The following is a 21,631-nucleotide window of genomic DNA, read 5'->3' on the forward strand; positions in this document are numbered from 1 at the left end:
AGAAATTTACCAACATTTCAGAGGTCCTCGCTGCCTCCATCATCAGACAACCCAGAAGACTTGACATCTTCAGTGAAAACCTCAAATCCTAAATATGGTTTCTTTTGTTACATGAAGCTAAAGCGAAACATTCATTTGAAGCTTTCTTCCACAGCGTCCATAAGATTATTTATCTGATCACAGGCTGCCTAGCAAAAAGAAAGAACTTACAGTGGATCAGGAATCTTGGCCGCAAGGCCAAAGTCTCCTACCACAGCCATCATCTCACCATTCTCTTCATTCTTCTTGATTAGAACATTCTGGAAACGTCAACATAAACAAGTTTGGCAAAATTATAACACTTTCTGCTGTATATTATTCCTTCTTGTAATACAGCCATTTCAGTAATTCTGTTGGATTTTCGAAATGTTCAGCGGCCCGTATATCCACCATACAATTAGACTTTCAAAACATAAACGTGGTTCAAATTTGATTTTTAAAAAACTTCATAAACCTGACCTGTCTTAAACACAGAATAACGTCGAAGTTTTGTAAAGAAAATTTATATATAGTACAACTGTGAAGAAACCTGAGTCTGTACAGACAAAATAAACACACTCTACATGGCCTCATTTATAAATTTTACTATTACAGCAGTCCCAAAGGATGATAAGATATAAAAAATGTTGGATACATACATCATCATTGGATAATATGGAAAACTAACAAAAAAAGACAAAGCGTAAAAAACAAACTAAATTTCTACTAAAGTTGTGATATTATTAAATTCTGAAGAAAATACAATACATCATCAAATAAAAAATCTCATAATCAAAACCAGTATTTAACATAATGTAAATTTGTAACTCAAAAAGTTTATTTTTAAGAAATGAGTTATGGGAATTTGGTTCTGAGCCTCATTCCTTTTCTTCGAAGCAAAGTCACGCCAACGCCTGAACAGTAACACGTGCTCACCTCCCTTTGTCATTCAAAGTAAAAAATTGTGATTTCGATAGAATTCAATCCCCCGCTGTGACTCGCGGCATGTCGGATAAAATGGAATGCTGGTAACTACCGACAAGATCACAATCATTTAATTTGTTAAAGAAGGAGTCAACCAATATTGTATACATCTCCCTCGACATTTTATTTACACAAACTGAACTAACACACGCAGTATCTGATTAGAAGAATTGAAATTGTTTTCAATTCATTCGTCACCCGGCATTTCTAAAAACTCACGTCTACAGTTCGCAATTCCGCCTTAAAACAGAAAGTCTAATACTTTGCCAAGTTACAGCGAGTACCTGTCTAGTCTGACCAAGTAAGAGATTGGAGTACTGCCAACACACAACACAGAGCCAACCAACTAACAAACAAACAAATAAACCAACAAGGATATTGGTAACTTATTATAATTTATGGAAGCAAGTGTTGGTTACGACCACCATATATGAACAGGTTGTGCAATCTGAACAATTTAATGCTTACATAAACATCACTTAAATCCTGCATATCAAATATGTTATTTTACATGGGCATGAATTTTAGACTCTCCGCATATTTGCATCTCACAGATAAGTAACAGGACACAAAGAATTACATATTATGGGTAATCAAAACAAGGAATACGCAGTGAGCAAGACGCAAAGTACACATCACATGAGATCTGAGGATTCTGTTAGAGAGTAAACGTGGATTGTGATCTGGGTCGCGACTCCATGTATTCTTGTTTGTGGTTAGCAATGTTTCTGAAGAACGTCTTCAGGGTAGAAGATAGAGGCAGACTGTTCCTCAAGAATACATGAAGTCACAACCAGAAGGCCACGCCCACACAGTAAGACCTTCTTCAGAAGCGAATAGTAGTTCAGTCACTCCCTGCATTTTATGGAAGCCAAAGGCTTGCTATCGTGTTCAGAAGAGCCCATCAATGGATCCTATCCTAAGACAGACAAAAACCATATCCATTCTCACTCTGTTGGTTTATAGTTGTTTTTAATATTATCCCACAATCTCTGCCTAGGTATTGCTTAGTGGTCTCTTCCCTTCAGGCTTTCTTACCAAAATATGCGCTTCTTGTATCTCGTGTGATTCTACGCACCCCTCCTTGACAAATAAATCAAATTAAATTTACAAATAAAACTTTAAGTTTGACAGAAACATTTCTGCCACACAAGTTGTAGTGGTTATACTTTCATAATTCAGTTGTTCTAGATTTATGAAGTGACATTTTTCTCGACAACAGATAACAGTTAGTACGATTTGAGGTTCTCAGAGCGGAAAGTATTAAGATGGCTGTCTCTTGTGCAGTGTGGTTGATATTTCAGAGGTACTCGCTGCTTTCATCATCAGGGCAATGAGCCAGAAGGCTGCCATCTTCAGGTAAGTTACTCAAGTGCCAGAATCTGTTTTTTGAGAACACGGCGTACCACATGCAGGAAAACTTGACAGTTATCTGAATAGTCTTTCGAAATGTACTATTATATCCCTTATCACTCCCATTTCTGAGATATTAAATAAAGTTTGACTAATCTTAAAAAAAACTGGGATTACATTACAGCCATACAGATTAAAATTAAATTATCCGGATAACTTTTAGCATAATCACCTTTCCAATACAAAATTTCATGAATATCCATTACATAGTCTGCAAAATTACACTTACATGTGACTCTCCCATTATGCATTAATTTCAAGAAGTCTGAGCAAAGGACATACGAAAACTGCACTCTATGACCTCACCTTTGACGTGAGGTCCCTATGGAAGACTCCTCTGGAATGAAGATACTCCATTCCCTTTGCAATGTCCAGAGCCAGCTTCATCCTTGTCGCATGTGGCAAGTCCAGGGTCCGGTTCTGGATGAGCTGCTCTAAACTGCCGCCATTGATGTACTGAAATAAAGACAAGACCGGATATGCGTAACCTGCACCAGAGTGCGCGGAGATTCCACGTGCATTCTTTTGCAAATTCTGAATTATCCTAGCTAAAATAAAAAAACAAACACAAATGGCGATACAATAAAAGTATCACAATCAGTTATCCTACACCTGTTGAGATGCGACAGACTGAAGATGATGTAAAAATATACGAGCGGATTCCATCGACACAGGATACATTCACTGACTCTTAACTACTCACCTTCTTGTTAACAAAAGAAGCTAATTACAATCTAATGTATATACCTACCATATATCTCACCAACATCCAAGAACATATATGTTAGACATTGCGCTTATAAGTGGCGACACATTAGTTTAGTTCCTTGACGAGGGCAGAACTTATAAAAATTTGAAACTACAATCTGAAACAGCATCAGCTAAGAGGACAAGGTTGTGTGGTTCTTGTTCCACATTCCTTGTGACAAGATTTATTCACATTAGTGATGTCTGCAAAAAAAAAAAAAAAAACTACAGGAGTACAGTGCCAAGTTTTCTTCGTGAAGAATCTGGTTGTTACGCTACGTACGAGAAAATACATCAGGACAGCTTATTCGACACAGCCTTTGCGTAGTTTACGCCATTTGACAGATTACAAAGTATTTTATTTAAAGCTGCGGTGTAGTGAGAAATCACTCAATCACTTGATGCATCCAACGCGCAGAACCGAACACAGATTCCACATTCTGCGACACCCATCTCCAGCGTAGAAGTATGATAACTTACATACGAAATAAACTTTAATTTTCTGAACTCTGCAGAACCAAGAAGTTCCATTTAATCTTGTCTACTCAACAATTTAAAAAATACAGAGGCTGTGTGGAGAATTATTTTGTGTCACGTGTTCCTACATTCAAGGATTATGAACTTTCCCCGACTACTCGATTAAGTGTGCATGTGTTTCTGTAGACATCGGATGCGCAATACTTACCTCTGTCAAAGCATGCAGCTGTCCTTCATGAACACAGACTCCCATAAACCTGTAAACAAAAGAAGCCACTACTAAACCACCAATAGCAAATCATATAAATGAAATAAAACGTTAATTTTTCACAGAAATTCACATGTAAATACTGTTCTGTTATTTACTGAAGTTTCGACGTAAGACCACACTCAAGTCAAATTAAAAACATTAATATTTCACAAAATTATGCCAAAACATTCTGCAATTTTAAACAATTTAATAATAAGACACAGCGTTCCCTTTAATTCTCAATAAACATAAATACTGTGGCCAAAAAAAAGCAGAATGAATGGGCTTCGAACCTCAAATATTACTTTTGCTAATTCTGAAATCCAATTGAATATAAGGAGTCATACAAGTTTCCTATTGTAAACTTACCCTGTTTCATGGGAGAAGCATGTGACTCTTCTGCCTGAGTACAAACTTGCAAAAGAAACCCAGTACAGACTGCGTCTAAGCTAAATGCAGATACGACTAAATGTAAGAGTGTACCACAGAATCAAAATCTCTGACAGTACATAATAAATAATTTCAAAACATTTCAAGTCCTAAAAACTGCATTACGATGATTACAAATTCTTTTAAAATTCCTGACTTACGATACGTTCCTCTTACCTTACGAGAGGACAAAATGACTCTAAGCTTACTTAACGATGCTTTGTCAACTGCACATCACACATTATACATCAAATGTCAGGACACCGCATTTTATATGGATGGACTGAGAAAAATCTTTACAGCATCAGAACAGCTGGTGACTGGAATCAGATCTGAATCCATTATCTCCTAAATACAAAGTAGGAGAGCTAATCCACACATCGGGACATTCGGTGACAGACAACTGAGCACTGAAAATACAAATCTCTTAAGAAAAAGTCTGCTGCAAGGTGTAAAATACACAGCAGGCCATTTTAAGTCAAGGTTGTAGCCTGGAAATACGACTACCAAATACCCATAACATAAATTATTTTACCCTTGTTCAGGGAATTTTGATAATTTTTCCTTTTCAGAAATTACAAGCTCCAAATAACAAATATATAAGAACGTGTGTGTTGAAATAGTAACAATCCAGTAACTGATACAAGGACAGTAGATCAGAAGCACTTTTGCCAACAGAACGAGTCCAGACCTAATGACCTACATATCTGTATGACTAGGACATCATTACGGCAACATGAATGGAATAAATACATGATACCAAACAGATGTTCTACCATCACTTTCAATTTCATACGATACTGATGTAAACATTGCCACGTCTTATTTCAGCATGTCTGGGGGCACGACCCGATTCCTAAAACAAAAAGTTCCAGGATAAACCTACGACGTCTACTTCCCTTCTGTGACATCAGAAATTAATAACGTACAACGCAGAAATCTACTGCTGTCACTGATTTCAAATATAAAATAAATTTACCTTACGTGACCCTAAGTTTCATACATTATTTGTAATTTTTAACACAGAGCGGGGCAAAAGCAAGGACACGCCTCAAATAAAACTGCACATGAATGTTTTTTTTTTCCTCCCTTGTAATTTAACTACTTTTCATGTCTGCTCTTACATAAAAGTATCTTTAGAAGCACACAGACAATACTCTTTTATTTTATGTATTCAAAATATCTGCCAAAAGAGTTCGAATTCAAGGGATGGTCTGTATGGCTCAACTTTTGCACCATTCTGTGTAACAAAAATATCCTATAGGCCAGTGGTATTCAACCTGGGGTACGCGAAGACATCTTAGGGGGTACGTGAAATTTAAAAGAAAAAATATTATTTTATGATAAACACTGAATAATCAGTAATGTAATTTATTTAATTTATTTTAGATGTAGATTATATACTACGTATAACTTGAATTATACACCAACAACTTTGGGGGTACAAAGTTGAAGAGAAATTATATCTGGGGGTACGCGAAGACATCTTAGGGGGTATGTGAAATTTTTAAAATATATATTATTTTATGATAAACACTGAATAATCAGTAATGCAATTTATTTAATTTATTTTAGATGTAAATTATATACTGTGTATAACTTGAATTATACACCAACAACTTTGGGGGTACAAAGTTGAAGAGAAATTATATCTGGGGGGTACGCGAACAAAAAAGGGTTGAATACCACTGGTATTGGCTACAACATTTTCAGACGTGAGATCTGAGGGTTTCATGGCAGTGATAATAATGATGCTGTTCTTCTGGGTTTTGGCCCCATGTGACATCGACCGACCAGTCCACACAGTGCCAAAACCCAGAACAACAACATCATTATTTTTACTCCATACAAAATTTCTCAGGGTTAGATCTTATGCTTCATAGTTATCACCAACAAACAAACAAACAACACAAGATTTCATACGGTCTTCGTGTTGTTTTAAAATTCACATAAAACATGCTACACTCCATGTAGGCGTTTGGGGTGAGAGGGGGTATAGCTCCTCTCTTCCTTGACCTCGGCACTAGATGGGGGTGAGTGGTCAGCATCACTCCCCGGCTGGCTTTACCTCCGGGAAAGGACCCCGGTACCCATTGGATAGGAGGCTGGGTGGGCCCCAGAATCGGTTTGGACGCAGAGGCTAAAGGAAAAATCCTCTGCCCCATAGGGGATCGAACCCCAATCGTCCAGCCCACAGCTTACACTGATGGTAGCAAACTGGCGTTCCTTCTAGAGGCGTGTTATGCATAACGAGTATAATGAAAAATCCAACTCGAAAGTTATTAGAAGAGACAAGTACGAAGATAAGTCTGTCTTACTTTTCAAAAGAAATAATACAAGCCAACAGCTACTCAACGACATACAAATTTCAGTGCGAATGAAATTACTTTGAAAATGAGACAAACCAGTAACACCAGCCTTAGTCAATTCCACAGGTATTCCGGGCACAGAGTTGAAAAGAAACTATTCCAATGTCCTTACAATAATTTCAACCCCAACAGTCCACCCCTAGCTAAAGAGATGTCAATCAATTTTTACTTTGGGGCGGGATAAATATAGTTTGAAGTACAACAAACCTAGAGACCAGCAAAAACTTTTGTAGTTACAAAATTATTAAATAGCTATAAATTATCGTTCGCTGAACATATTTTGCACACATAACAAAACACACACAAAAATTCACTTTTAACTATTTAGACAATACGAGGTGCGATCGGAAAGTTTCAAGACTGTGTCAATAGAGGGCGAACCGGATGTAGTACGAGCTTCTGCCTTTAGGGGGTGCGGCCTACATTCATAGTGAATCAGTGTGCCAGCCGGCATCATCGAATTAGCATATGTTTCTTAGTTACGGGCGTTTTGGTAGTGCATTACACCGACCCTCCTGCGATTTCGGAATGGCGCGTGCATCAAATTTTGCCAAAGACTCGCCAAAACGGCTACGGAAACCTATGAAATGCTAAAGCAAGCATTTGGGGAGTCCGCAATGGGTCGTGCACAGACTTTTGTGTGGCATTCACGTTTTAAAAATGGCCGAACCTCTGTCGATGATGACGAGCGTTCTGGACGACCATCTTCGAGCACAACGCCCGAAAATGTTACGAAGATCGACGTCGTACCATCAACGACTTGTGCGACATTGTTGGGATAGGCTATGGGACCTGTCAGCTGATTCTAAAGGAAGAACTCCACATGCGACGCATCCTGTCTGAGGACCAGAAGCAGAATCGACTTGACTTCTCGTTTGTCAGGAGCTCAAAGATCTTGCAAGAACCGACCCCAACTTCCTTTCTAAGCTCCGTGTGACTTCTTCCTCTTCCCAAAGATGAAAATTCAGCTAAAGGGAAGGAGATTTGAGACGATAGAAGAGATTCAGGCAGAATCGCAGATGGTGCTTGACAGGCTGACAAAGAAAGATTTCCAGGGATGCTTCCAGGCTTGGCAGCGGCGCTGGGATCGTCGTGTTCACTCCCAGGGGAACTACTTCGAGGGTGATGGATGAATTTAATACCTGAGATAAGTGTACGGGTTTTTATAGGCGCAGTCTTGAAACTTTCCGATCGCACCTCGTACATCTATGGTCAGTTCTGAAATGAGGTGTTTTTCCATTACGTGGTTTGGATCACACCCAATGGAGTATTAAGAAACGCTGTTTTCACAACACAGGTCTACTTTGGACACAATGCAAACGAGCATGTGGTAACCAGGCACAAGGTACAGATGTGAAGTGCTTCAATTGTTTTCAAAATGGCGAATTTTTCAAAAATGCAACTATCATGTTACATCAGAAATGCCTGTAATTTGGTTGGAGAAATGTTACGCGCGTTCACCCAGTGCACTGACGAATTAATTACACTGGATCAAACAGAAAACAGACTTCATTACGAAGCGTCAGTCTGTCTCAAGTTTCACGACATTTTCTGATGTAAATTTTGTCCCGGCTGTTCAGAACGTACCCGCGACGGTATAAATGTTACTGAACTTACCTCTAGATCACAGATTAAGCTACAAATCAAGGTGAAATGGTAGACTTGTTCACAATATTCCTAGCTCCTTCAAAGACCTTGAACTAGATGAAAACAATGCTCACGATGTTGTCTTTACCGACACACCGAGACCTTAATTCCCATCAATACTCTTGAAAAAACATTTGTTGAATGGGAATTATGACAAGTTACAAAGCAGGCTACTGTTTTTTTTTTATTTGTAGTGTTCTGACTGACGACAGGTCCATATGAACAGGATCCTTCCATCCTTTTCTCGGACTGGGACCTGTTCATATACGTTCTTGGCAGATGATCCAGAAGTGGTTTGCCATTGCCTTCTTCTGTGTGTGAATGGAGTAATTGTTGGGATGCCACGGAGGAAAACTCCGTGTTGCCTAGACCACGGCCTTGCCCAACACAAGTTATAAATTCGGGCACCGCCGGGAATCGAACCCGAGACCCCAGGATTAGAAGGCCAGAGTTCTAACCGCTAGACCACCTCATCTTATTATTATTTAGTGTTCTGTCTGACGACAGGTCCATATGAACAGGATCCTTCCATCCTTTTCTCGGACTGGGACCTGTTCATATACGTTCTTGGCAGATGATCCAGAAGTGGTTTGCCATTGCCTTCTTCTGTGTGTGAATGGAGTAATTGTTGGGATGCCACGGAGGAAAACTCCGTGTTGCCTAGACCACGGCCTTGCCCAACACAAGTTATAAATTCGGGCACCGCCGGGAATCGAACCCGAGACCCCAGGATTACAAGGCCAGAGTTCTAACCGCTAGACCACCTCATCTTATTATTATTTAGTGTTCTGTCTGACGACAGGTCCATATGAACGGGATCCTTCCATCCTTTTCTCGGACTGGGACCTGTTCATATACGTTCTTGGCAGATGATCCAGAAGCGGTTTGCCATTGCCTTCTTCTGTGTGTGAATGGAGTAATTGTTGGGATGCCACGGAGGAAAACTCCGTGTTGCCTAGACCACGGCCTTGCCCAACACAAGTTATAAATTCGGGCACCGCCGGGAATCGAACTAGAGACCCCCAGGATTACAAGGCCAGCGTTCTAACCGCTAGACCACCGTGGCACCAGACTACTGTCCATGAAGAAATTCCATGGGTATTTGTGCCTACACATCCCACGGTTTTATCCAAGAGTCTTTCGAGTTCCGATACACGTAAAGTTACAGTTCACGTTAACATTTGTTCTGGATAAAGTTTACCTCCTAATTAATTATATTTCTGTACATGATAAAGGAATAATAAAGGAGAAGTTACGAAACTCAAAGTATAGATACTAAGTAGCACAGTTTGATAATCTATCCAGCTTAACCAATTTGACACAGTGAAAAAAATATTTTCAGTGCCTTTCCACAGATCAAACTTTCAGACAACAGAAGTTCTACCTCCCCAAATCAGAAGAGCCAAATATAATTATAAAATAATACGCACAGAAATTAAAAATATATTCTTTTAGCAAAAATATTGACATTTGTAACCATCACATTTTAAAATTCTGATACCACAGATAATAATTAGATAAAAAATGTAATGTGACATGATTATGGTTATTTAAAAAAAATATTACTTCCGAATTAAATAATCTCCAGTTTTCTGGCGTACCAACTGCTTGAGTAATTTGTACAAGGTAACAATTAATGCTTTGGTAAGAAGGGATTTTCAAAGAATATAAAATTCCACAGAGTACATTCACACATATTTTTTGAGTGTAATAAAGGTGAATTCCACTTCACTTCCGACTGCTTCAAATAACCTTTCAGCAAATGAACAAGATATTAACACGCAAATGCAAGACTCATCAGTGGATTCCAAGTGCTAATTTATTAAAATACTTAAAACATAATTACTCAAAATTTTTACATAACTAAACGCGTATGGTCAGCGACATATTTTCCTCATCCACGTGGCAGCCTGTCGTTGCGTAGAAACTTGAAACCAGTTACTGAATACAAAGCTGCTCGTAACACAGCAGTCTTACGAGTAAAACAGCTAATTTCATCACGACTGTTTGCTTAAACTGGTTATGTTTAATGTACATTTGAACTAAAGCTTTAACTGAAACTAATAATACGGGAAGAAATTATAACACATATAGGAGAAACGTTTGGTTTGAAAACATGAAACGAACAGACAACTTCCGGACGTATGCATAGACGAGATAATATTAAAATGGATCAATAAAATTTTTGATTTGACGATATTCATCTGTTTCAGGGCAGACAACGCAGTAAGGGCTCAGACTACGTAGCAAAAAAAAAAAATCATAAGATATAGTGTAGTTGCGTCATATTGTGACTTATTAAATTAAAATTAATTATTTGGTTTTTCCGTCAAATCACAATGTATTTAAAATAAGATAATTAAAATAATTAAAATATCATTCTGTGTGTAAATCGATTATTCGATATGGAACACAGAATAATATTTTAATTATTTTAATTATCTTATTTTAAATACATTGTGATTTGACGGAAAAACCAAATAATTAATTTTAAATCATAAGATGTTAATGTATTGCAAAGGATATGGAAGGAAGCGGTTGTGACCTAATTAAAGATACTATCTGAGAAAATCCACGGAAAACCTGAGTCACAATAGCGGCTGTCCAGACCGAGGTGTGAGTCCAGTGCAAACCATTAAGCAGCGAAGTTTGGTTTACACATTTGGGCTCCTAACAGGCAAGAAACTTCTATATTCGCTGAGCGACTATCAGTTTCTCGATAAAACTGCTCCATGGAATAAGAGGATTGTTATGAAACACAAACTGAGGAGGGTGTGAAAGGGGCCGTGGTCTATTTTAATATAATATCCTAGCATCAATTGATGAGTTTGCTAGAACTACCCCTGTTAACCCCCCTATTGTGAATAGGAAAACTCAGAACTGGTGGGGACCTCCCAATACAAACAAGAAATGCTCAAAATAATATTAAAATATATTAAAATTGTCCGTCAATCACAATAAAGTAATATAAGATAATTAAATGGTTAAAATATTATCCTTTGTTCCGTATCGAGTACTCGATTTACATATGGAACATTCTCGACATGTTTCGGCTTTCATAGAGCCGTCATCAGGTGTATGTTATAAACTCTTAATTAAATTACTAATTTTTGATTTTCTTATCATTTATTCGTTTTTCACATTGTATCAACATTTATTGTTGTGTTATATATCATTGATGCAATCGTATTGTCGAAGTGATGTTAAAGCTGCGTATATTGGTCTGTGAATTAAAGGATTCAAAATATATAATATATTTTAATACTATTTTTAAATAAAATCACAATATGACGCACCTACAATATCTTAAGAAATGCTCAGGAAAACGTTCGCTCAACACCCGCGGTGTTCAGAATTACGCACAAAACTCACAAAGTTTTAAATAATTGTGTCCTGGTCAGGAAAATCGAAACGCATTCAAAACCGCACAAGACATTTCAACACCAGTGCATACAAATAATCAACCAACCAAATCAACGTAATCTTGCTGAAGTTAAAATGAAAAAAAATACAGTCTCTGACTTTCAGTTTCAAATTTGTCTCCATCAACGAAGAGACCCCTCCTACAGACGCGTGATTAATAAACAGGCAAGTCGCAACCTCCTTCAAGAGGCCAATAATACTTCCATAAATAGGCAAGTCTCGTTACTTTGACTAAGTCGTTTCATATCCTAGACCTACTTTTACTTTCTACACATGCATGAAACTTACTATTGATTTCAAAAACATATTACCACGCCATTTTCTGACCCACGTGCTCCTACTTTCAATAAATTAAGGAAATCTGACAAAACCAGTGGACCGGAATCATTTCAATGAGATTTCACGGCGTCATGTACAAAGTCGACAGTGGGGCCAACTTCATCTGGGATTCATTTAGTTAACGAACTGGTCCAGTAGCCAAGCGACTGTCAGCTTCTCAGTTATTCCGTGCCATGAAATCAGCTTCTATGATCTACTCGTAAGTCCACAAATTTTTCTAATGGATGAGGCACGGATAAGAATGGATCTACAGCGGTTAGTAACTGAATCCACGGAGAAAGGGCCTTGTTGGGAAGCTAACAGTTGCTCAACTAGTCAAGGCCTTTCGTGATGTTTTCACGGCGGTAAGTCTGCAGATGGCTGTCTTCTGGGTTGTAGCGCCGTGCAGCCTGGTAAAAGTTAATCAACGTTTCGAAGGTCCTTGCTGCTTCCATCATCAGGGTGATGGTCTTGATTGGTTCGCAATATCCCGCCGATTGACTTCGAATCAAGCCGATGTCCCCAAATCCTGTCTTTGGCTCCGTGTCATCCCCTCCAAGAGGACACTTTTCTTTAAGTTGCCTGACCAAAGTGTGCGTCTTTAAGAGAAAATCTTCCGTGTGTACGTTCGTTCCATTTGTCTCTGATTAAAACTTGGACCATACCCAAAGTTGCGATTAAGCACTACCACGAACGCCCCTGGAGGTGGCCTTCCATGTGGGTCGTATTTTTATATTCCACTCTTGCCCTCACACGCCCTAATAAGTTGGACCTCTGAATCAACAGTTACCACAGATCCATCCATTACATACTCAATGTTATAATAACGATGGCTTTTGGCAGAACTGAACAACCTTGAAACCAAAGGTTAAAAAAAGTCCGCTACTGAAGGTAACAACGATTTTAAAGAAAATTTTAATCCAACCAAGAACTGTCAACACTTTTTTAAGCTAACCATGAACGACTTGAATCCATTCTGAACCAATTTTAATGACGTCCATAAATCAGGAGTGTGCAGGGGCCTGGCACGGTCATTCCGACGTGGGGGATCCCCCCCCCCCCCCGAGAAAGACTACGTACTTAAACATGGATTAACTACTCACTAACAAAACACGCTTTATAACTGTACCAAAAGACAACTGAATCTAAATTTTCTAATGCCCAGTTGCACACGCCACACGCCCATGCACACAAACACAAACAAATAAACACGCACGCACACAGAAATGAACGCCGGGTACATACTCTTCGCCAATAAGACGAAATCTTAAAACACATTCGTAATTTCACACAAACCTTACCCACCCCTTTAGACTCCTCCATCACAAACATAAAATCTGCGAGGACGTTATCTTCCATTTTGGACGAAGCTGACTGTGGTTGTACTGTCCGAAGAGCAGTCAAAAGCCCAGCTCACACCAGGATCACGAGTCAGATCTAGGATTTAACTTCTCTAGGAAGTATCTCTTGGTGGCATCCCCTAAATATCCTCCTCAGTTTCCCAAGAGGATTCCCCGTTACTCCGAGTGCAACATCAATATTCTTCTTTCCACCTTCAACACATTTCTTACGCTGAAACCTTTTCTGTTACAGTATGTCCCAAAAAGATGTATACACATTATAATACCGAATATCAAAAGATGGCTGTATTCTCGGTTGTTGCACCGTGTAGTCTGGTAGAAGCTTACCGACGTTTCAGAGGTCCTTGCTGCCTCCATCATCAGCCCAGACTCATCGCCGTGAAAACCTCAGATCCAACTGACCGAATATCAACCTTGTCATCGGTTTCCATTTGTCGTGTTTACGGATGACATGATCAGTGGTCATTTTGAACACCCGCACTAATTAGCAAATTCACCAAGTGCCAACGCTGACGTGTTTATTAAAAATGTCATTTCATTAAATGAATATGCGTATATATACCTTTTTTTTGGAACAGACTGTATAACACAGGAGTGGAAAAGGATACTCCAGTCTGGAGTACCCATATTTTCGTAACACGTTCTTCGTTATTTGTTCACATCCCACTGGCCTTGATGATGACGATGGTAGTTTCTTGCAGATACAAATCTATTGTTCCAACAGAGCTTATCAAACTACAAACAATTTGCAATGTCGCAAACGCCTTCCTGTATTTCGCTGAGAACATGACGAAAAATAACTGAAATACCTAAGCGTACCAGAAGTTGTAGGTAGTGGATCGTCTTGCAAATCAGAGATCATGATGGACCAGTACGGACCAAGATTAAATTCTCACTGCAACTTTCGTATGGGCTCCCCCCCCCCCCCCCCACACACACACACATAAAATTCTATCAAAACCCACTGAGCGGTTAATTTAATCTACTCTGCGCAAGGAACCCAAGAACATTTATTACAGACTACTTCAACGATTTCAATCCTCGCAACAGAGAATCGAACCACGTCACTGAAAAAGCCAGTCTCCTCAGAATCGTTCCAGCTCATCAACCACTTCATATTCCTGGACCCACACGAACTGAGTGTGAGAACAAATGCTTTAGTTGGCAGGTCGAGCATTTCGTGACCTGCTAACCACAACGCAGTTCCGTGGATGAAATTTATGGGCGCTAAAGACATCTATTATTATTATTATTTAGTGTTCTGTCTGACGACAGGTCCATATGAACAGGATCCTTCCATCGTTTTCTCGGACTGGGACCTGTTCATATACGTTCTTGGCAGATGATCCAGAAGTGGTTTGCCATTGCCTTCTTCTGTGTGTGAATGGAGTAATTGTTGGGATGCCACGGAGGAAAACTCCGTGTTGCCTAGACCACGGCCTTGCCCAACACAAGTTATAAATTCGGGCATCGAACCCGAGACCCCAGGATTACAAGGCCAGCGTTCTAACCGCTAGACCACCTTGGCTGTGCTTAATTAAGTACGAAAGATAATTTCATCTTCGTCATCAGCAAGGTTTTGGGGCCGATCCCCCTCGCCGACACCGATCGAAAATCAAATAATTAAGAGACGACGTTGGATTACGTTTTGTTTCCGAGTCCTGTTTCGAGGGACAGGCTCCCTCAGCCATGCTTTTTTGCAGTCTGATCTAGTTTGGGTATCGAATCTGCATGAATAAGCGTGAATAAGTCGGCAAACAAACAAACAAACAGCTGACTGAGCGCAATGCACTGATTATTGGCTTCTTTCGACACCGAGTTCTTCGTTTTAAGGATGCAGTTTCATTGTTCGCTTGTACGTACTAACCCAGATGAAACCCTTAAGTATGTCACACACAGAACTTCATCGCATTGCGTCCTCCTGTTTTCTTAATCCTTCATAGCAATAAACAGGTTTGGGGGACGTACACATGGGATGTTCCGTGCAAATCAAACTTTTGCATTTCGGACTGATTTTGGCCTTTGCGAAACAAAAACAGGCAGCGATGGTTTTGTGGTTTGCATTTTACTAGGGGACATTTGAGCGCTTATGGGGGGTGTTTGGGGGTCGGCGTTGCGTTTGGGATGGTGTGGGGGTGTATGGAAGAATGTTTTAGCAAGTAACCACCTCCTTAAACGGCAAGCAACTTCATTTCGCCCTCGGAGTCTTTCGTGTTGTGTGGCGGTCGGCTTGATCTTTAGCACGCGCGAGGAAGTATTTTTGTGACAACAACTGAAATTTCTGCTGAACAACACATTTTCAGTTTTGATTTTTCCAGTTTCCACCCAGTTATGGCAGATATGTGTAGAAACCGTTCCAAGTTAATGTTTTCGTAATTATCGCGGCACGAGAAAGAAATCAGCTGTTCTTACGAAATATAAGAGTTCTTGGCGGATGAGTTTTGGAATGAATTTCAAAAGCCAAATAAATTGCTATGTTCTTCCACACATTATGGAACGTTCAGGAGTGAACGAGTGTTTTCCACCTGTGGTAGATGTTTTTAAGTGATTACAAAACTTATAAAAAAGCACAAAGCGGCGTTTGTTAACGCAATTTGTTTTGATTGCTAAACAAAAATTGTTGCAGCATTAAAAATAACAATGGAGGATTTTATAAGATGGTTACAACACTTGATTTAATGGCATTTTCAAGAAGTTTGCCCCCCATTTAAAATGTTTTTCGATTGTTGGTTTTTTTTTTCAAGTGCTGTCGATAAAATTTCTCGACCCGTCAGTCTGATTTGCTGGATAAAGAACTTGGCTGAAAGCTTATTTTTATTTATTTATACATTAGATGTCTTTAACGCCACGGTGGTCTAGCGGTTAGAACGCTGGCCTTGTAATCCTGGGGGTCTCTGGTTCGATTCCCGGCGGTGCCCGAATTTATAACTTGTGTTGGGCAAGGCCGTGGTCTAGGCAACACGGAGTTTTCCTCCGTGGCATCCCAACAATTACTCCATTCACACACAGAAGAAGGCAATGGCAAACCACTTCTGGATCATCTGCCAAGAACGTATATGAACAGGTCCCAGTCCGAGAAAAGGATGGAAGGATCCTGTTCATATGGACCTGTCGTCAGACAGAACACTAAATAAATAATAATAACTTAATTAAGCACCTCTCCACGCAGACGTATGGGGAAGTGGACGTATAACTCCACCTATTCTTCACCTAGGCGCTAGATATGCACCAGACCCCAGGGGTAATCCAACATATAAAAAAAAATATCTTATCCTGCGCGCGCACATGGGGGCCTCCAGCCACAATTTATGACGTAAGTACGTCGCAATTTCCATTTCTGGTTGTCAGAAAACACAAATGATTGCTGAAGAATCCTCTAAAGTGTAAGTTGATTGTCGAGATTCAAGGGCGAAACTTAACAAAAGAATTGCGCACTTACGGACAGACTGAAAAGTAAACGTAACATTCCCATGACACACAACGGATGTCGTATTACGTTGGCGTCGACAAGAATAATGCACAAGTGCATCCTTGGAGTGGCATCATCCACTTACAGAACCAGTGATTGATAACGACGTCCACATCTCTCTGTATACGGCATCTCAAGATGTGGAGGGCCAGATTTTCAACACATTTGAAATGCAGGATAAACCTTCGTCCTTTAACTAGTTAAAATAGCTTTCTCAATGGCGTCTGCCCGCTAACCTGGTCATTAAGGCTTTGACCGGGATGTTCTTTTGTTAAATCTTATGTGGTACCGCCTGATTCGACTTCTAATGGTTAAGTGAAGTGTTTTCTTCGCGGTACGGTCTGGATTCGTAAATAATATTCAGACGATCTCCGGCTAAAAAAGGGTTAACCAGCTGATTTTCGTAATGGTGAGGTGTAGTGTTTTCTTCGCGGTACGGTCTGGATTCGTAAATAATATTCAGACGATCTTCGCCTTCAAAGGGTTAAAGTGCATATAGTACACTGTAACACCCACACAGCAGAAATGCCTAACCTACATCGTTTCATCAAGATCTGTCAAATTACCTAAAATACGCGAGTTTAAGTTTTTCTAAGCTTATATGAGGATATGATGACGTCATAACATGGTAACGTTCGTGTAACGTAAAAGTCTTATATCAAGTTTCGTCAAAATTCATTAAATGGATCAACAGATACAAACATAAGTTTAATTAGGCCCTTAAAACGAATTAGATTGAACGAAATACTTGATAAGATTTCAGGTTCTCAAGGCGACGGATATTAACATGCCTGACTTCTGACATGGTGTTTAAAAGGATCCTACTGCCTCCATCATCAGCTTTGTGACAAGACAGTAAGGCCCTATGTAACAGAGTCGCCGATTCTTATAAAATAGGTCAGAGCCTCAAAATATATGCGAATAGGTTAATTTATTAAGTCCAGAAATGAAGCCCTTGAAATGAAGCAGGAAACCTTACTTGAAACGTCAGTGGCTGGTACAGAGTTACGAAATAATTTGTCGACGTGCTGGAAATGCAAGCATCACGAAGATTCAATTAGGCTAAGTGACGTAGCCCTTAGAGTGGTTAGAAAACAAGCTAACAATCACGATCTAAGAGGCTTACAAGATCAAGTACCCTTTACCAAGTTTCTTTCGGCTATTTTAAGTGCATTCAAACGTGTAAATAATCCAAGAAAAATTATCATTGCAATGTACAAAACCAAAAACAAGATAAAAATTTAAATTAAAATTAAATTATTTGGTTATTCCGTCAAATCACAATGTATTTAAAATAAGAATAATTAAAATAATTAAAATATTTTAATTATTTTAATTAAGAAATTTTTATAAAATAGTGTAGTTGCGTCATATTGTGATTTATTAAATTAAAATTAAATTATTTGGTTATTCCGTCAAATCACAATGTATTTAAAATAAGAATAATTAAAATAATTAAAATATTAATTATTTTAATTAAGAAATTTTTATAAAATAGTGTAGTTGCGTCATATTGTGATTTATTAAATTAAAATTAAATTATTTGGTTATTCCGTCAAATAACAATGTATTTAAAATAAGATAATTAAAATAATTAAAATATCATTCTGTGTTCCATATCGAATAATCGATTTACAATTGGAATTATTCGATATGGAACACAGAATGATATTTTAATTATTTTAATTATCTTATTTTAAATACATTGTGATTTGACGGAATAACCAAATAATTTAATTTTAATTTAATAAATCACAATATGACGCAACTACACTATTTTATAAAAATTTCTTAACGAAACTCTGTGTAGGTCTACCATACCAAATTTTGACAACAAACAACATCACAACTCTAAAACATGAACACGTCGCACAAGTGACACTTCGAAAACATTTCACGATAAAATTAGAAAACCCCGAAATTGGAATTTAATTAAACGCATTTAACTTATGTAAGATCTGAGGTTTTCACGGCGGTAAAAAAATAAAAAATATCTAGACTTCATCCGCAGGGCGGCTATTAAAAGTGAACCCACTAAATGACGACACACCGGATAAATGCAGATGGAGAAGCTGATTGGGCCAAGAAAGACTGCTTTCGATCCTGTCAGAAGCAGATACGTAAGATGCAATAAGGAGTTTACGTAAAAGTCGAGAGAAATGACCATGAATTCCATTAACATTAATCACTTAAAAGTTGGCATGTACTGCAGATGACAGACATGTAAATGGTAACTGAGGTGAAGCACGAAATACTATCACAAGACGCCTCGGAGGAAGGTTGGTTGCAGAGGGTTATAACTACCAAACATAACAGCCAGAGCACTCAAGGGGAACAAGAGAATTATGAGGGAGAGGCGACGATCTAGGGGATGATCTATGATAGTTCTTTCCACGGCCTGAGTTAAAGGACGAACTCGTAGTTCTCTTGTTTCGTTGTTTGCTAAGATGACAGGGACGCTTCTGGAAACACGCTTACACAGCCGTTGAAAACGCAGTCCCGGAAATCGTCTGGAGGATTTCTCGGACTCCGGGAAAAGTCGGTTTTCAGGTAAGGTCAGGTTCAAGGTCATCTCAAAAACCACTTTCGCGATACAAAACTGCAATCCTGCAATGTATTCGAAGTGCGGATACAGAGCAGACGTCAACTGTTAACAGGGCCAAAACAAGTCGAGGTGGGAGACGATGTCACGCGTTCAAGAACAGGAGAGAAAAAGTCCGGGCCCGGAGGCGGACGACTTACCCTAGTATGTTGGGATGCGAGAGTTGGTTCATGAGTTGTACTTCCTTCAGCATGTTCGGACGGTTGGATCGGAGTAAGTTCATTTTCAGAACCATCACTTGGCCAGTTGTTCGATGAGTTACCTGCAACAACAGATTGGCACCCCTTAATTAATTAATTAATTCCAAATATGCTTTCCAGAGGCTACTACGAAATTTATGTTATTTATTTAGTGTTCTGTCTGACGACAGGTCCATATGAACAGGATCCTTCCATCCTTTTCTCGGACTGGGACCTGTTCATATACGTTCTTGGCAGATGATCCAGAAGTGGTTTGCCATTGCCTTCTTCTGTGTGTGAATGGAGTAATTGTTGGGATGCCACGGAGGAAAACTCCGTGTTGCCTATACCACGGCCTTGCCCAACACAAGTTATAAATTCTGGCACCGCCGGGAATCGAACCCGAGACCCCAGGATTACAAGGCCAGCGTTCTAACCGCTAGACCACCGTGGCATAAAATGTCTAACATCGAATGCTAATTTGGAAAATACGCTGAATTAAGATTTGATTCCGTACTATCCGGGAGAGACTGAAGAATACTGCGAAACATCAGCTGGCCTCCAGCAGAGTAACACTAATAATCAACCTTGACGTTCGATCACCATTAATTCAGAGTCATAAACTATTTATACCGTCTAATTGCTATTCTTAGAGACTAAGTCTCTTTTGCCGCCAAGGGGCCCACTGTCCAGGTACCTCACGACACATGAGTGAATATGGACCAGGGGGTCAATTATGTAGACGGGGCAAAACGCAAGAAGTTGGAGAGAATCTTGTCTTAGTGTCATTATGTCCACCACAAATCCCACGAGGACTAACCGCCTTGTCTATAACACGGTCTATTTCCTCAAAAACATTTGGTATAACATGTTATGTATTGTGTATGAAGTGGTTCGTGATTAAAACATTAGAACGTACAAGAATTCTTTATGGGCCATCTGTCATCTCACCACTTTATCTGGAAAAGATTAAAATGTTAATACAGTGTAACCTCGATATAACGTGGGTTTCTGGGGGGACAGCTTCAGTACCCTCGTCATAAGTGAAATTAGCATTTATCTAATTTTGGAATCCGTGATATCACGTATATTTATCCAGTGACTAAAATACATTAAATTTAAGGCACATTTCAAACGTATGTTTCATCACGGCCTTGCCCAACACAAGTTATAAATTCGGGCACCGCCGGGAATCGAACCCGAGACCCCAGGACAAATGCTTCGTATTTTTGGTGATCCTGTCTTCAAATTTCCACCGGTAAACAGACTATTCTGATATTCGCTGTCAAATTCCGGTACTGTCCCTTACATCGGACGACCATCGCTTCCTCCCAAGTTCTTTTCAATTCTTTTCTCATTAATTATATTGACATTCGACGCTATATAAGCTAGTCTAAGGTCCAGGCAGATTCCATAAATAAATACATAAATGAATATATAAATAAAACACAACGGGGCCTACGGAACTTGATAAACACACCGCCTTCAAAAATTGTTTCAATATTTACCGTTTCTAAAACAGATGTTAATAGCGTAAGCTGACAGTAACTCATTTATTTTATGGTAACTCAAACAAAGCGTGACCAGAAAAACTGCTTGAAAGTAGACAAGCATAAACGAGTAGATTAGTAGTGCTTCAAAAAATAATGAGACTTGCCTTCAAGCAATAAATTTTTGTGGACTTGTTATGAGCGTTTCATCTTCACAGACCTGCATCAGCGACAATATATAATATAATATAATATATATATATATAAATATATTGAATATTGGTTGATTTTTTCGTAACAAATCAAAATGACACTCACGAGGAAGTTAGGAGGAGATTAAATTCCAGAAATGCTTGCCACTTCTCAGTTCAAAATATTTTGTCTTCCCGTCTGATTTCTAAGAACTTGAAGATTAAAGTATACAAAAACAATAATCTTGCCGGTTGTTTTGTATG

The 21,631-nt window shown here is 39.0% G+C and overlaps 1 protein-coding gene across 1 annotated transcript in view; it reads right to left on the reverse strand.

The window, feature by feature from the left end:
• cdi (serine/threonine kinase) overlaps positions 1-21,631 on the reverse strand; it is a 74,111-nt gene that overhangs the window by 13,653 nt on the left and 38,827 nt on the right. Inside the window, exons 2-5 of the mRNA XM_022057755.2 lie at positions 19,648-19,769; positions 3,848-3,896; positions 2,722-2,871; positions 211-299 (exon numbers count right to left, since the gene is read on the reverse strand). Coding sequence (XP_021913447.1) covers positions 211-299; positions 2,722-2,871; positions 3,848-3,896; positions 19,648-19,769 — 410 coding nt within the window. The remainder of the gene's footprint in view (positions 1-210; positions 300-2,721; positions 2,872-3,847; positions 3,897-19,647; positions 19,770-21,631) is intronic.

Source organism: Zootermopsis nevadensis, unplaced genomic scaffold (genome assembly GCF_977971745.1).
Source record: "Zootermopsis nevadensis isolate Lab colony 2312 unplaced genomic scaffold, Znev_1.0 Znev_ptg000020l, whole genome shotgun sequence".
NCBI lineage: Eukaryota > Metazoa > Arthropoda > Insecta > Blattodea > Termopsidae > Zootermopsis > Zootermopsis nevadensis.